The sequence below is a fragment of the Lonchura striata genome, chromosome 10, assembly GCF_046129695.1.
Source record: "Lonchura striata isolate bLonStr1 chromosome 10, bLonStr1.mat, whole genome shotgun sequence".
NCBI classification, from domain to species: Eukaryota; Metazoa; Chordata; class Aves; order Passeriformes; family Estrildidae; genus Lonchura; species Lonchura striata.
Window position 1 is genome coordinate 6,946,617 of NC_134612.1, and position 17,871 is coordinate 6,964,487.

The 17,871-nt window shown below is 38.5% G+C and overlaps 1 protein-coding gene across 6 annotated transcripts in view; it reads right to left on the minus strand.

The window, feature by feature from the left end:
• The window catches only part of STAG1 (STAG1 cohesin complex component), a 167,035-nt gene that overhangs the window by 102,500 nt on the left and 46,664 nt on the right, over positions 1-17,871 (minus strand). For all 6 annotated transcript variants that reach the window (XM_021537159.2, XM_021537156.3, XM_021537161.2 and 3 more), the window contains 2 exons: positions 17,442-17,544; positions 8,187-8,351 (listed from right to left, as the gene is read on the minus strand). In XM_021537159.2, coding sequence (XP_021392834.1) covers positions 8,187-8,351; positions 17,442-17,544 — 268 coding nt within the window. The remainder of the gene's footprint in view (positions 1-8,186; positions 8,352-17,441; positions 17,545-17,871) is intronic.

Consider the following 17,871-nt stretch of genomic DNA (forward strand, 5'->3'; position numbering starts at 1 on the left):
CAACAGTTGGAACTTACTCAAACTGTTGACTTTTGATGTAACAGAAAAGAGCTATAAAGACTGAAAACACTAGATGAATAAATAAAAATGGCACACATCAGACCCAAAAGATAGACCAAGTATCAACTAAACCAAGACAAAACAGCAGTAATGCAAATACCAGGAAAAAAGACTGAATACAAGCAAAAAAGGAATCAAACCACAGGCAGCAGTGTAGCAAATGGTCCAACATGCAAGCCTTGCCAGAAATTGAATTATTTTGCATAAATATGCATAGAGAGAAGGACTCCTATTAAAAACAAGGATTTCTAACCAACAGGCCTCAGGTTACAGCAAACCCTCTTTGTATACACAATCCAAAAGCAAACTCAGGGAAATAGCCCACATTTGACCCCCTTGCCCAGAGACCTCCTGTTCTTGCCCCTCCTGTCACCTGTCCCAAGCACAGATCATTAACACCTTAAAGGCATGTGAGGTGACAGGAAGGAAGGACCACGTGGCACTTTTGGGAAGGAGGTAGTTACAAGCGGGTTCCATCTCCCAGAATTCATCTCCACAAGTCTCCCAGCCTACTTCTACAAAACACCTAGAAAAGGAGGCAGCAATAGATTGCATGAGCTGCTACAGTGGTACCCATCTGATTCCAGATGTTTTTACCATCAGATACAGTGGGGAGCATGGATTTACCATATGGAAATGTGCACTTACATGCTGTGCATGAAATACATGATCAATTCAGCAGTCTGGGGAGGCACAGGATATACAGGACATGTGCTGCAGCCTACCTAAGGGCAGCACATCCATGCCTTTGGGATTCACCAACTTCAGGCACACACACAAGGAAAAGGCTCCCTTGGCAACAAGCTCAATTTCACAGATAAAACCTCCAAATGACTCCAGTAACACCAATAACCTTCCTCCACTCCCTGATGTAAGGACACATTTAGACACATATGCACAAACATATACATGCACACAGATACATACACATACCACATCTCTGGGTCAGTCAACAAGTCCATATAGGTACATCACAAAAATAAGACTCAAACTTTTTTTTTTTTTAATTATGAAATGGCTTATATTCTTATGAGAACTGAGTAAAAAAATCAAGGTTTCCTGCAAATGGCAGATGATGTATGGCAAAAATATAGAGTCAGTACAAAGATTTTCCAAAGACTGCAACATTTTTCAAGAGAATTGCACAGAAATAAACTCTCTGATGAGTCTGTTTTAAGAACCACCATGGAGCATAATTTGAAGAATATGGCAGGTAAGCAACCCTAAAGAAATAAGAAGCCTAAATGAAGTCAAGCAAGTAGCAGAATAGATCCACAGCCTGAATAAACAACTTCAAATTTATCAACTTGCAGAAATATTGACCTTCACATCTCAAAGTCTACTAAAAGATAAACCAAAGTATTTTATGGTGCTGAAGAGGAACAGCAGCTTGAGGTTGCCAGTAGAAGCAAGTCAGATGCAATGAATGAAAAAATGAAGCTAGTGATCTTATTACCTCCTCTAGGCTTTGCAGCTATGGATCCATTTCATATTCCTCCAGTGCAACAGAATTTAGGAGCATTAAGTGCTGGAGGAAGCAGAGGGACTGACTGCAGAGGACACCTTGCCAGCTCATGTAAATTAGCACAGTCCCACCAAATATTAATGAAAGTTGATTTCAAAAAAAGCTATTTCACAACGTCAATTAAGTAACAATATGGCAACAGTGCTACAAACAAAAGGGAAAACAAATGACACCATATACAAAGTTCACATTAAAATGGAATAGCTCAGTCAACTGTAAACCAAGGCAAATTGAGTATAAAGAACTTTAATTTGCCATTACATACAACTGATCATGGACATGCTCCATTTACAGTGAATATGAAAGAAAAAGTTTACTCTGGAATAGGTGTGCAATGTGTTTACATCAAGGTAGAAAAAAATCCAAAACTCAAAGCTTACACTAACAACTTCAGCGAAAAACCCAAAGTCATTCAAAAGAAACTTTAAACTGATTAAAAAAGGAATGCACTGTGACATTAAATATTTCAATAACCTGTATAAAGAGCAACTCAAATAGAAAAGCAGGAATTACAATTTAACAGATAGTGAGAAGAACTTAGTACTCTAAAAATAAGGACCCAGGGGTAAAAAAAAAAAAAAAACAACAACATGTAGTGAGAAACTTAAAACACTTTGCATAAAAATTTTTAAGGGAATCTGTTCAGGTTGGGTTGTTTAAAAAAAAAAGAATAAAAGCCTTTTAAGGATATATTTTGTGAAAACTGAAGCAATTGCACAGACAGCTACTGGGGAGAAGGTAGTTCCTAATGTGTGAAAGTATGTGCAATTTAGATTGGGCAGTACACTCCAGGATGAGTGCCTGGCTGCATTCCAAACTGCAGGCAGAAAGTCTAATATACACTCAGTGAAAACCTAATATAAGGATAATAAAAATGAACTGCAGCTTGAGGACATGCACTTTATTCTTTTTCTCTAAGGATCATAATTTTAAATTATGAAAGAGTTCATACTTCGCTAACACCTATCATGCACTTCCTGATAAGCCAGAATGATTTTCTTTTAAAAACCCAAAAAATCTCACTTTAGATAACAGTAAGCAAAAATGAGAAAATTTTTTTTCTGCAGCATCTTCCTACGTAACTTTTTAATTTCTGAAGCACAGAGAGGAAAGGAATATACAGTCCTAGAAGTATTTCTTCCCAATAAAACTAAGGGATTTATACTCTCAATACAGAATTCTCTATTTGGCATTTTTGTGTAAATACATATTTCTATGCAGTAGACTGGGTATTAAATATCATTACACAGGGAAATCAATGTAGCATGTTACATTGAATGATTTGGGAGAAAAAACACTACCAAAAGAAGAAAAAATATCATCTTAGGAGAAATCTTAGAATGGTAAAGGTTAACTGGCATTACACTGAGTGCATAAAAAGTATTGGGAAAATTCTGCTTTCAAATAGACTAAAAACCACAGGAACTCCTGAGGCTGGGCGCTCTTGCCCAGCAGATCCACACTACTCAGAGCAGCAGATCCTCACCTGAGTGCTCAGAAAAGGTGGGTGCACTGCACAAAGCTCTTACCAAGAAGATTTTCTAAGGTGGTACAGAAGTTTTGCAGGTGCTCATCTCTCACAGTAGACATGCTACCATTTCCAAGGGGCTGTGTCTGTTTAAGCTGAGCCAATCACGGGCATGAATGATGCCACAAAGCATCAAAACTACTCATAAACATTGAGCATCAGAACGAAAATATACTTGGAGGAGTGCTAAAACAAAATTGAGTTATTCCAGTAAAAGACCCATCAATTTATTAAAACACCTGATTTGCATTCCTTTGCTCACACAGTTTGTAAAGGGTTCACAGATCACCCCAGACACTTCAAAAAACATCAACATTCTAGACATTAAAAGACTTCTCTGCCTTCAAGTATAATGAGTATTTTCAGGTACAAATGCTTTCACACACTGCACTACTGGCACTTATGTTCACATTAAGAGCAAAATCATCTCACATCTTATTAAATCACAAAGGAAAAGAAGCCTTGTGTGATGACTGCGGAAAATTTAATTTGGTATTAAGGGATACTCCTCTAATTAATTAATGCTTCACTTGGTGACTAAATTGTTCCCAATGTTACAACTATAAAACCATGTACCTAGTTTTGATTTTTTTTCTTTTAATTCAGTACCACAGAATCAAAAGCAAAGCAAGATTAGGCTACAGAAGAAATCTGTCGAGCAAAATGAAGATAAGTAGTTTAAATGTCAATAATAAATGCAGTAATTTTGCCCAGTAAACTTTAGAGACTGCATATTCAAAATCCTAAGGAGTTTCTGAGACAATCTGGGGAAACCCTGAGTTATTATCCATCCTTCAGCTGGAGGATCCAGCAGTTAAAATACAATAACGGCCAATTAAATTAAAACATGCATTTAAAACAAAAAGCATGTGTTAAATGCTTAATGTATGTCTGTATATTTTAATCTTCAAAGACCTTCACTTTCAGAAATAGCTGAGGGAGACACAGAGATATCTGGCAAAAAACACTTCTAGAGGGAGAAAAAACTATGAGAAGAGAGATCCATTAAGGCCACTGAGAACAGACACCACAGTGGCCCTGAAGTGCCAACACTCAGAGGTAGGGAGAACTCCCAAAATTTGTTTTTGCTGTCTGATTCCTTTTTTTAGCTGCCACTGTCAGCAACAGGCTGTTGGATTTTTGGTACAATCCAGTTACAGCTGCTCTGATGTTCTTAATGTCAAGGATCTTTGTAAAAACAGATGTAAATCCTCCTGCACAAGGTGAATACAGTTCTACAGTCACTCTAACCAGGAATAAGTCTGACCTACTGTCAGAGAGGGACTTCCCAAGGCAGGATAAGCAGTGCTGCAAATACAGCTTTACTTGCACAGTGAGGGAACCTCAAAGGACACAAATCCCCATGTGCCAAGATGGGCAGGTAAGAACAGTGAGGAACCCCGTTCATCCCTGATTTCTGGAAAGACAAGGAAGAACTAGTGGCACCATGAAAAATGCCATTTCAACACTAGATACTTGGAGACTTATCTTAAAATACTTGCTGGCATATAATGGAGCCATATTTATTCTGAATTATGTCTAATCAACACCAAGATTACCTTTTACTAGCTGAGCATAAGCAGAGGCAGCAATTTTAAAAAGTTTTTTCCCTCAAAATCAGCCTCTACTCTGTAGTGAACTGCCAGCAGTTAAAGGTGACTGGTAATGCATGGAATATTGCAGAATTATCAAGGCACAGATCTGTTCATGTTTTGGTACTGAACAACTCCTGCAGTTACTGATGATGCATTCTCTCTGATGTTCCAGGGAAATAAAACCCCTTTGCAGACAAGAAAGCAGAATACTTCTATGTTTGGTTTGACCACCAGCAGCACAAACTTCATTACAGATAACTGATCATAATTCATAAGAAATTTGCAGTCTGAGTCCTAAACAAAATCTGACCTCATCTCTTTAGCTCCCTGTCATCTTAACAGCAGGGTCAGAGACCAGTGCAGAGATGTCTGAAGATTTTAGCTACCAGTCAGTCTCTGCCTGGGTGGCTCAGCTGGAAGAGCAGAGGCTCACCCAAGCCTTCATTCCCACCAGTGGGCAGCTGAGCCCATGAAAAGTGCTAATAGAGACCATTCTACCTATGGAAGTTCAGAGTAGGGAAATGTAGATGACATAGCCATCACTATAAAATGATATAACTAAAAAATAAATATATGGAAGAGATAAATGACAAAATGCAGAAGAGCATCATGTTTAACTATGAAAACAAAAATCACTGAAGAAGTTCTATGAACAGTCTTAATGGAGCAACAATTGAAAATGTACCTGCAGAAAGCATGAGAAGGTCATGTCACACTTCATACACAGAGAGGTGCTTACAGAACAATTTCTGAAGCACTAACTGTACAAAAGGTTACAGAGCAAATGAAAACCATCTGATACCACCTTAATGTTGGCAACAAATAGATTTACAGAGTTCAAGCAAGACACAAGCTGCACCTCATGACAGAGGCAAAGATTTTATGGTAAGAGCAGTCCTGGACTTATGTATACTTGAAATACAAAAAATTAAACTGATTTTATTTCCCTGGAAGAAGCAACCAGCAATAAGCCTGAAGTAATAAATTAATCCTGCTGTGAGAACCAAAAGAGAGAAGCTTAGAAGTGAAAATTGAATTAAGCAAAAGACTTTTATGAATAGGCATCACAAAGCCAGAAAATTCTAAGAACTAAAAAAAATTCTAAAAGCAAACAGCAGGAGCAGATAGATCAGAAACGAAAGCACATGATTTCCATGTAATCTCAGAATATATTAATTGAATTTTCCCAAGTTTTCATTGCTGGAAACAAACTTAGGAGCACTAGAAAAAAAGTATGTTCATATTACAGGGAAAGAACTAAATATTGAGAAATAATATGTTCAACCAAATAAAAATATACAGAGCTTGTTTGAAAACTGCAATACCAACAAAAGTGCTAAAACTGAACAAAAAAACCTGCATCAAAATATGAAAAACAGGAATGCCAAGCACTCCTAATTGTTGCACCAAAATCTCTAAACTATTACAGAAAATACAAGTATAAAGATACTATTAAGTTTGCTTTACAGAACCTTGATTTCACATGAGATGATTATCCAGAAGTGCAAATTAAAAAATATTAAATAACATTTTAATTGCATTCTCTTTCCTACTACAGGGTTTCTTTCATTTTTTAGGATATTTTTACCAACAGTAAATTTTTCAAAGGTGCCCAAGTAATGCATGCTCCTCAAATTAGGGCTCAAGTTGTTTTTGCCTGTTTGCACCCAAGGCCTTCAAATAATCATGCCTATTCCTTTCCTATTTGTATATAATCTCTCCCCTGCATAGATAGTGCTGTGTACTTTTTCTCCTACCTGCAGGTTGGGCATGTGTGCGTCTATGCAAATGTGATTTGTGGATACAGGTATGTATACGTGAATATACAGACACACATCCATATACATATACTAATGAATATACATGCAATACATGCAATATCCACATGCATACACAAATTCTCCACTTCTCAAAATAATTCCTTTGTATCTGAATTCCAAAGGTTTCTTAATACAAATATGCAGACAATTTTTTTTTGTATTTAATCTGCAGGAGACTTGTGTCAGCATCTCTTTTGAAATAGATAAAATGTATCAAAGTGAATTCCACATACACACAGAGTCATCAAATATCAAAGCAATTGCTCATTCCTTTCCATTTAGCTTCTGCAAACATCAATAACTCTAAATCAACTATACTACATAAAGTATATTGTATGTTCTGTACCACAAAAAAAACCAGAAAATAGACTCCAGATGTTTCCTCAATTCCTGCCAAAAACAAAATTTGAAAAAGTGCTGAAAACCAAACAAAGTTGGAAGCTCTGTTGTAGGGGAAAAAGGCATAAGGAATCCATAGCTTTGTTACAAGTAAATTTGTTCTGTCTTCACCTACTAGATAAGAAGGGTCAATCCTGAAAAAGTGTAAACACAGAAACTATGAAGAACAAATATTCTCATTTCCTTCTTGTGTGTTACTTCTTTAATATTAAATCTCATACTTTCCACAGGTTTGAGACAGAAAATTTTCAACAACTTCCACTCATTTGCAATATTTGATTTCTGTGAGACTTAAAAGAGACTTAGGTTTAGCTACACTAAAAGTAATATTGAGAATGGGACTTAGGACCTAATTTTCCTAATCTGTACTTTTCTCATGTTAGTCAGCATCAAAACAAACTAACTGATACTGCTTAAGTCCTGTGTTGTTGAAATGTAAAGTAAAGGAGATTTGCTTAAACAATCCTTCAGAGCACGAATGACTGTTGGCTTTGGACTGCATGGGCTGAAGAGTGTTTTGGGCCCATTGTTTCTCCTTTGCATATCAAACCAAGAGCTGCAGCACAGCAACTTACTAAAAACCACACAACACCCTCAAAAACAATCTACTGTGCAGGGTCTTGAGGTGCAACTCACCTGGCCCCACATCCTGTAAAGACCTCTGAACTGATCAAAACATAAGAGGGTAAGAAACATTTCTAGAGGCAAATAGGACAATCTAATTTATTTTACAATAAATAAAAATTTGCCTTCAGGATGTGTCAACATTTTCACTCAGACTCAGTGGAAGTCTAGGAAAATAGTTTATCCTTCACCTGCTATCCTGATGAGGACAGCAGGAATGCAAGTTCCAGTGCAAAGTACTCCAAACTGCTTCTGTGAGCAAGTATTCTTGAAAAAACAAGTGAATAAAAAAGGCTTGGATCCATAATTACTTTCATACACTTTTTGCCCATTTAAAGATTGCTACAGGATATACTTTAATGAACTGCTTAATACCAAAATACATTTTTAACTTAGGAGTAATGAACAAAATAATGGAGAATTTGAAACACATGACCCTGCCAGGTCTCTTGCTCTTCAGCAGGATACATGACAGCCCTAAATCAGAACCCACTCAGTCCTGTACTTTATCCTACACAGTGTGTTGGACCAATGCAGTCATGAGAAAATACTGCTGTTTACAAAAGGACAGCTTAGACTGGACTCCAGTCAGGATAACACTGAATTGTGAGGAGGAAGACAAGTAAACATTTTACCTGCATAGCACTCTTTCCCAGCTTAACCACCTCGAACAAGGTGACAGGGTCCCCTTCTCCATTCTGCTGCGGGTGGCCGTTGGCTCTCCCACGACTCGCTCCTCGAGCTCCAGCGTCGGAACGCCCCTTGTCCGCTGGGGACTTCCGGGGTTTCTTCGTGGCAGACTGGGCAAAGAAAACCAGCAGAGTGAAAGTTTATTATAGCTACATCTGAAATCACCCAGTGTTTCTTTATACACCCAGCTTATCTTTATAACCCATAAACACTACGTGATTACACCCTCACACACATTTATACACACAAAAATCACAGGATGAGCCAGGCTGGAAGGTATCTCCAGAGGTCTCCAGTCTGACTTCCTGCTCAAAGCAGGTCAGCTAGGGAAATAAATCAGGATTTTATCCAGTCAGGTACATATAATTTTATTTATCAGTTGTTAAGAGACTATTTAAAAGCCACTGCCATGCCTAGGTAAGTTGTGGTTACCCCAAGACAGTGGTGAAGTCCCAATGGTGGAGTACCAGTCCATGTCAATCCCTGTATGAGTCTTACACAACACAGACATTGAGAATAACTGGTGATCTTAATTAATGGTCTTTCTTAAAGCATTAAAAATACATTTGCCACATTTTCATTTTCATACAACTTTTATAAGAAACTGTGTACATAGTCAGGTTCTCAACTCAAATCAGCACATTCGTACAGCCAGATGTAGTAGATCACCATAACAGCCTCTTGCTTCAAAATTTTGAATTAAAACATTTTCCCTTTGAGTCTAAATTACTTAATGTAAATTTTCTCTATATTCTTCGAAGTTTTAATCAGGTGGTATAGACACCACCTGTCAGACTCACCTACTGAACAGTTTGCTCTGAATTTAAGTCATTTGTGAAACAGACAGAAAAAAATTCAGGAGAAATTAACATCAGATTTCTTACTTCTATTCTTTCTCCCTACTGTGAGGCAAGCAAAAGCAAAATTTGCTGCTTTCCACAGAACAGTGAAGCTATTGTGAGGAATTTTGTTAAAGAAAACAACACATAAGCAACTCAAAGATTAAATTTTGGACAATATTCTCATGGCATCATTTACTCAGGTATATTGTCAGCTGAGCTTCTATTAATGCTTTTAAGTAAAGAACACAAAGTCAACATTTTCAGTTGCATATTGCAATGCAGACACATTGAGAATTTTACTGCAGAGGAAAGGGATCTAATTTCTGGCACAGAGCTGGTAGAAGACAGCCCTGCAAAGTTCAACTTTCCCTATACTTTTAAAGGGATCACTGCTTTAAAAGGGGTGGGGCCAGAGGGCTGAAGCAACGGGCAAGGTAGAGTGCAACTGCCTCTTGCAAATATTCAATTAAGGACTTGCATAGAAATGCAAGCTGGAAAGCTTAAAATAATGGTATGATCTCTGTGAAGTTTTTTGGATAACATTTGCACTTAGGATCAAAAAATATCTCCCTCAATGGATTTTTAAATATGTGCAAAGCTGCCTGTAACATCAAGAGTATTATCAACATATGAAATGTTTAAGTTCTACTGAGCTTGAAAGAGACATGTGATCACTATTTATTAAAAAGGGAAAGAATGAGAAGTAAATTGATTCTTTTGAGAAATATAATCCATACACTTGTTCCATCTGGAAGACAGTAAGCACTTTACCTAGCTACAAGGACTGCTAAATTAAAGCTTGAATGCAAACTGATTCCCTCCTCAGAAACTAATGCAAGCCCCCTCTACGCTCAGTTTTTTCAACATGCAATTGAAATAGAGGCATTAAATGCTGCAAGAATGAAGGGAGAAGTAAGAGATGGATGTGAAATACACATATCCAAAGCGACCTTGTTAATGACAGCAATGAGAAAAGCCACCTGTTTGAGTACCTGAGCATGAGTACCATGGACACAGGCTCAAAACGTGTCATCACTGGGCATATAAATGCCCAGTTTTAATTCCCTTTGTCAGGTATCCTGGGAAAAGGGAGGTGCTTGGACCAAGGCTCCCAGTCTGAACTGGAAGGGTGACATCACCACCAAGCCCTCAGAAGAGGTACAGAAAAAACTGACATATGTACTTCTGACAAATTACTGGGTAAAATCAGGTTCCTCAGATCCAAGTAAATACCTCAAGATCCTGGCTCTGAATTAGCACCAGATATATTACCGAGTCTATTTGAACAAAAGTTCTCTCTGGTGTAGATTTTCTTTTGACAATGAGAACATCTCTCAGAGTGGAGAAAAATCATGCATCTAACAAAAGCCATTGTGTATCTAAGCTGGGGTAGTAAAATCCAGATGCAGGATCTGTATTGAATCCTGCCTCTAGAGACAAAACAAGTAGACAAGATGCTCCACTCAAGACTGAAGAAAACCCAAAATGTGAACTTTCTGAGCTAGGCAAGGATTAACAGTCTTCAGGTGGAAGGGCACTAGTGAAAGGGCATCCACCCCTCAGTACTTCCACCCAGCAGGCATCTGGCAGGAAGCCCAAGTTCAATCTCACTCCAGAGTGTGAACAGAAAAGAAAGTCATATATAGGTCCTCCAGCAACAAAGCACATGGCATTCCCTTAGTCATTAACACACAATATTACAATGCAGTTGTCAAACATTATTTGCACATAATGTCTCTGAATTTACAGCAAAAAACTTTGCAGGCCATGTTGACAGGCTTGAGCTTCATACAGGTGCCTGCCTCTGAGCACATAGTTCAGTAAGAAATCCTGCTTCAAAGAGACCAATCAGCCACTGGAATAATCTCCCCAGGGAATTTGGGTATTCCTCAACATCAGAGACTTCAGATTCAGCTAGACAGGCTGCTAAGGCATCTTTTCTAGATTGTGCTTTTGCCAAACAAGGTTGAACCAAATAATCTGTGAGGTCCCTTCCAACCTGGCATTCTATGACTCCATCCCAGGACAGAGACATCCTCCACACCACTGCAGCAAGAGAAGGAAAAGGCAGGACTGGTACATCCATAGAAACACAGATAAGACTCATTCATGATTCAGAGCATCTGTAGCATATCTCCAAAGGCAGGGTGCTCTTGGAAGCGGAGGTGCAAAAGCTACAAATCTAAAAATTATGTTTGGCTTTGAGGATGCCAGGCACAGGTAACCACACATCCCAGAAAAGAGACATATGCACTCACAGGAAAAGGTGATCCTTCTGCAAAAAACAAACAAAAAACCCTTTCTCTAATGCCATCAAGAGCTTCCACACAGAAACAGCCCTGCTCAAGGTTGAATGTGGCCCCAGTAAACCTGTCAGACTATCACTGGCAGCTGTAAAACAAGATGTTTCCTAAGATCAGAGTGAATTTATAGCAGGTCTGCTCCCATGGACCCACCAAATGCTAGTCAAGACACAGAAAAAACCAGAAGCTCAAGCCCTGACAGAAGCAAAAATTGTGATTATTGCACACCGTTTTACTGCTTTCAAACAGAAAGTTCCCCCCTCAAGTGGGTGAATTAGGACTGCCAAAGGGACGGATAAGCAGCATGACAAGGTAAGAATGTTTGAGGTTTTTTAATCACACACCACAAAAAGTGCTGCATGGAGCTGAGAGGCTGCAGCAGTTGCATTTGTGATTTCACTCCAAAACACAGAACAGCTGGGCTGATGTGCCATCAAAATGGACTGAGGTACCAAATGAAAACAGAAATTACTGATGATTTTTCAAATTGCAACAAGAAAAGCTGAGGGTTTATATACACCAGCATTAGGAAGTTCCAGAATATGCCACAACTGAAGCAACAGCCAACAATGGCCATGTTGATTGTCACATACCTTACCTGCTGCTTTAAGGCTTAAACAAATGCAAACAGGAAACAAAATACTCATCTTGACTGCAATTAAACTGATGACAGTTCAGGATTTTGTAACAAATTAGCTACACAATACTTGTCCTTTCACGTCTTTAAAATTACTGTGAAGAAAATAAAGGTGACCCACATTTGTAAAATCAATTAATACAGTGAAAATTGATTCACAGACTACACAAACAAAAAAGTGGCTTGACATTTTCCATTCACTTTCCCCAAGTTGATGTGATGCACTTCATGAAGAAATAAAGGCAGTGAAATTCCTCGAGTCAGTAACTTCTAACACACCACCTGAAAACAACGACCTGTATGTGCATTCACACTGTGAGTCATTTAGAGGAATGAATACCCCACTTCCCTGGGAAGGTGGAAGAAGCTTTTTAACCTCCACTTGAGTAAGACTGAAGAACTTGCCTCTCCAAGGCACCAGCTCCTCAAGAAGCCCTGTGTTACCAGCTTGTGTTAAGTGGAAGACTGGTAATGCCTGAGGTCTGCATGAATTAATCTAGATTATAAAAAGACTAAGACACATTTCATACCATCTTCATGATTACCTAGGGAGAAGGTTCTTGGATTCCAACAGTCCTTTGGACTGTTTTGGTCAGAGAAACAAAGTGCTCCTTGTGAAAAGTCTCATCCTACAAATAAAGACGGGTGCAGGTCCCCTAACACCCAGTGCACCCAGAGCTGCTTTAGCTGCAGTGCTTGCAGTTTAGGACAAAAAAAGCAGAGGCAGTGCTGGGAGTGGTGGTGCTATTTTTCACTCATATAAAAATCTATCAAGAGCTTTCAAAGCCATCTTAAAGAATCAAGAGAGTATGCTGTAAATGCCTGAATAATTTCAGTTCTTCTAGCTGAGGCATTTACTACCAAAAAAAGACTTATTTCCACAGAAAAATGAAGAATAGATTAGATTGCCAAAAATACTGCCATCCCATCAAAAGTTTAAAAGGAAAACTTATAATGCTACAGGTAACAGGATAGAAAAGTCTTCACAAAGATGCTATCAATGCACTGCATTTCTACTGAACTACAGACTCCCTTCAGTTGTAAGGGACAGACCTAAATCATTAGGCAGGCAAGCTGAAACAGGACATGATGTAAATCACACCCAACCACAAACCTCGACTGTATGAAAAGAAATTCTTCTAAGAGGATTCCTCCCTGTTATTAATCAGGACACGTATAACTTGGAACTAGAAGCAAAACTCAATCCCCTGCTGTATCTAACATCTATACTGCAAGATTAAATAAGGCCAAGAATCTGCTGCAAAGTTAAAATTTCCTGTATGAATGCAAAGATAAGGCATTGTGGTCTGTCTCCTCCATACAAAAAACTACAAAAGGACCTGAAAGCAAAGTTGTACAGGCTTTGCTAGCACAAAAGCATCAGAAGTGCCTTGTTTCCTCTTGCTTTAAGTGGAGAAAGATAGGCTGTGGCTCTGAGTATGGGATGAGAGAGAAACTAGCAGAGAATTCCAAATTGCCACCTCTGGAACAGACAAACTGATGTTTCTCCCTGTCCTCTGAATTAGAGATGAAATCTGTCTATTCCTACTTCAAATCTGAAACACAGCCAGGGATCTCTCTCACTGCCTCAACCTCCAGCAGCTGAAGTTTAAGCCAAGCTATTCTGAGCTCCTGGGAAGGTGAGGCCAGGTAGTTTAAAATAAAGCATGCCAACAATGCTGAACAGAGTGTTCATCCAAAAGACGACACATAAAAGGATGGGTAAATAACTGATCTGAGCCTGAGTTCACGGATGTGAATGCTATACTTCATCATAAGCCCTTGGGCTTTCAAATCCCTTGTGCAGAACAGGAGAGCACATCCATACCCATGTATTTCAATAATGCAGGAGACAGAGAGGGCATTTTGGCCAGTATTACTCAGGAACTTCAAGGAGAGGACTGTTAGAAGCCACTCCTTAAATAGAATTTGTTAAATTCTATTCCCAGAATTCATTAAATACATACCCAGACAGTATTCTGACGTACAGCACCACAAATATGTGCACCACAATATGCCACAGGCTGGACAGGCTCAGCTCTTGGCCAGTCACTCCATGGGCATCTGCTCTACAAGACCCAGTCCTCAGAAGGGCACATGGCCAACAGCCAGCCCCAGCCCCTGGAGCAGGACATGGTGCAGCCCCTGCTAAACTCACAGCAAGGGCCAGAGAGTTCAGGACAGTCAGGTTAGATTCTGAGAGCCATTCTCCATGACCAATGCACTTAATCTATTTGCAAATTGACTGTTTAGCCTACTCTGTCAAGTACTCATTAGAACAGTGAATAGAAGTGAAAGGGCTACTTGAAATGCAGTGTTTTAGAACGGAATGACTTGGATTGAAAGGAAATATTAAACATCAGCCAGTTCCATGTGGTTTAGAAAGTGAAGGTACCCCCAAAGCATTCTCACCATTCTCTATGAATGGTGAGAATACCTCACAGTTCTCTGTGAACTGAACAGGTATTTGCTACAAAAGGCAGTTTTTCAAATTACCATCATCTTCTTACAAAGACCTCAAAATTACAGAGAATGTCTTTCTTTGGAAAACAATCTGGAAAATCCTCTTATAGTAGTATATCTTTCTGATAAAAGATCAAGTCCATTCTGTGACACTCAGCAGAAACCTGTTTAAAATACATACACATATTTAATGTAATATATTCTATGCAGCTCTGTAATTGGATCACGCAGCACAAAGTAAAGTCCCTTTCCAAAACAGGTCAGTATGTTTATGGCAGATGTGCCACTGTAGCCGTGATGGCCTAAGGACATCAGCAAATCTGCATTTGCAGGAAGAGATTAAATCTTATTAGATCATAATATTTAAGTTAGAAAAAAATCCCAGCCAGAGAAGTCAGAAGAGCGTTTGGGCTACCATTCTTCAGGTCTGTAACAGAAATTAAAATCATCTAAGCTAAATCTCAGTTAAGAAAAATATTTCTAAACTTAACTAAACCTTTTAATCTGTTTCACATCTGACAATAAAGGTAGATGATACCTGTGAAGGAAACAAACACCATGGTAGTGAGGAGTTGGTAGGGAAAATGTTAGAGCTGCACTTCCTGTAAGAACCAGGCAATTCTCCTGAGGGAAGTGGCTGGGCTGGCAACATGGTTTGATAAAGCAATACAATTACCAAGTCCCTGGCTTTTAACATAAAATAATGCTGTAAATTCAATTGCCTAGATTAGCCTTTCCAAGGTTTTTGCATCTATCCTCTAGTCATTAGAGTGGCTTTTTGCTTTTGGGACTTCTTCTTAAGAACCAAGGGAGAAATTTATCATGAAGTAAAATGGAATAGGCACCTAAGAGAGGTTGTGCAGTCTCCAGCCTTGGTAGTTTTCAAAATCAAAATGGAAAAGCCATGAGCAATGTGGTCTGATCCCAAAGCTGACTCTGCTCTGACTAGGAGGCTGCAATGAGTTCTGCTGAGTCCCATTCCATAAACAACCATATTGCTTTTCCTCTCTCAAACTCTTCCAGTCCGAATATATGCTTTCCTGAGATTTTGGGATGGAGGTCAAAAGGGAAAGAGAAAGTAGAACTGAGCAAAGTCTTCCAAATTTTGACAAACTACAATTTTATAAAGGATACTGTATTTGTTTCATTCTCTATTTTCTTCCTGTAAGTTTCAAGACTGGATTTGGGGTTTTCTGATCCTCTTAAGCATTAAGATGAAGCTTCCACAGAATTCCCCCGATAACCCTATGGTCTTACTCCTTAGCAGCAGCAGTTAGGTCACAGCCCCCATCAATTTGTGAATGAAGCAACGGCTGCTTCCTCTGCATGTTCATCGCTTGCAATCACACCTAATGAGCCTGAAGTTGTTCTAAGCAAAATGAACAATTCCTCCCCTAGAAACCTGATAGCAGGACAAGCTAATGTTCCCATAGGAGCTACTAATAAAGTGAAGCAGAGGCTCTTCGTAACATTCACCTTTCCCTTCCAGTGAGTATGTGCTGGGTACAAAACAACCCATGTGTTGCTATAACTTGAATTCATATATTGTGACAACATTCTGCGTTAGCAATCAGGTTGCACCAACCTGCCTTCTTTTTATTAGAGTTACAAAACCCCATAGATTTGCTAATGAAATATTCATAAGATAATTTTTCATTTTAGCCTTTGGTTACAAACTAAGTAAACAGATAAGCTGTTCTTTTCAAACACTTCTTTAAGGCTTGCTCTGAAGAGGCTTCATGTTCATGAGTAAATCCATTTATCTGATGAAGAATATATGCACCACAGGAAAGTGTTTGAGAGCTTTCAAAAAGGAAGACAGTGTGCCCAGAAAAGACCAGGATTTAAAATGCTGGCACCCTGACTGAGTCCAGAGACTGTGATGCAGATTGAAAATCCACAGTAAAGACGAATTTGCTCCAGCTTGGCCAGCATGCCTGAGAGAGTAACACATGGATCTATCCATTCTTACATCCTCACCAAGCCCATGGTTTGAGATAAGCCTTAGGACCAAAGCCCCCTGGGTCAAAAAAAAAAAATCTCTATCTACTAGTGCTATATAGATATATGGCACATTCATATTGTGAGTTTATTCACAGAGCAACACTGAGGTTGAATCAAACTCATTTATAACAAATACACAAGTTCCCACCAAGTCTTACTCCACACTGTGTACTTCAAGTGATACAGCCAAGGGAAAAAAGAACAAGAACAAAGATGGAGGACAACATGACATACAGAACTTTCCCTTTATTTTCCAATAAATTGTCTATTTTATAAAATAGATTAAAATAAAAGGGAAAGCCTCCCTAATACCCGTGTAATAGAGAACTGTTTCTGTATGTTCCTACTGACAAGCCAGCAGAGACAAAGACAACTGCATCACCTGCTGCACTATGCCAGGGGATATGTTGAAGCTGCCAGTCTGTAAACAGAATGCAGTGTATGTCAATCACATGACTTTTAAAGGTGTTAATAGATTTTCTCAGGAATCTAGTAAATATCATGCTGTAATTCTTCCACTCACATTAAGAGATTATCAGTAATAAAAGGATGGCTCAAATGTAATTTGTCACTTAAAGTCCATTACAACTTTCAGGAAGAAAATGGTTGTACTTACCAAGGTTATTCTCATATCTGGAAGAAAGTTGTAATGACAATAATAACAAATCTGTATTGTTCATGAAAGCAGCTAGCAAAATAAAAATTAATAGCTATTATGGCATAATTTTAATGTCCTTTTTTAAAGACTCCAAACATTGTTTGCACATCAATTTGATAAATATTTCATATGACAAGTCTTCATAAAGTCTGACACAGGATTCATTAAAAGCCTATTTATGTGACCACAACATGATCAGATGAAAGAGTCTGCAGTCAATTATAAATAGATGCATAACAAAACAAAAATAAATTAAAAAGATGCATAACAAAACCAAAATAAATTACACATACTGGAGGCCTGCCGGGTCGGCCCCTTTTTCTTTTTCCTTTGACTTCTGCTTCTTCAAGCTCACTGCCAGCATCTGAATGTGCAGTAGTTTCATTTGTAGAATCCCTAGGTGAGAAAAACATTATATAAACTCAAGTTATCTGAAATCAACTAGTAGTCTGTAACTGACCAATTAAATACTCAGTCCTAAGCCAGAAAACAAATAAACAACAAAAGACTTTAAAAGGTTTCTCCATTTATTCTGGAAACCAAGGAAATGAGCATTGCTAGCCCTGGCAAAAGGCATTCCCTTTTCATCAGCTGCAATGTCATTTTATTGACTGTGATTCTTTAAATTAATTTTCATTTGAAAACATGTGAACTTCAAAAGTGGCTATATTAACCAGCACATACTCAATACATCAATCCCACAATGTATTCACTACCAAGAAC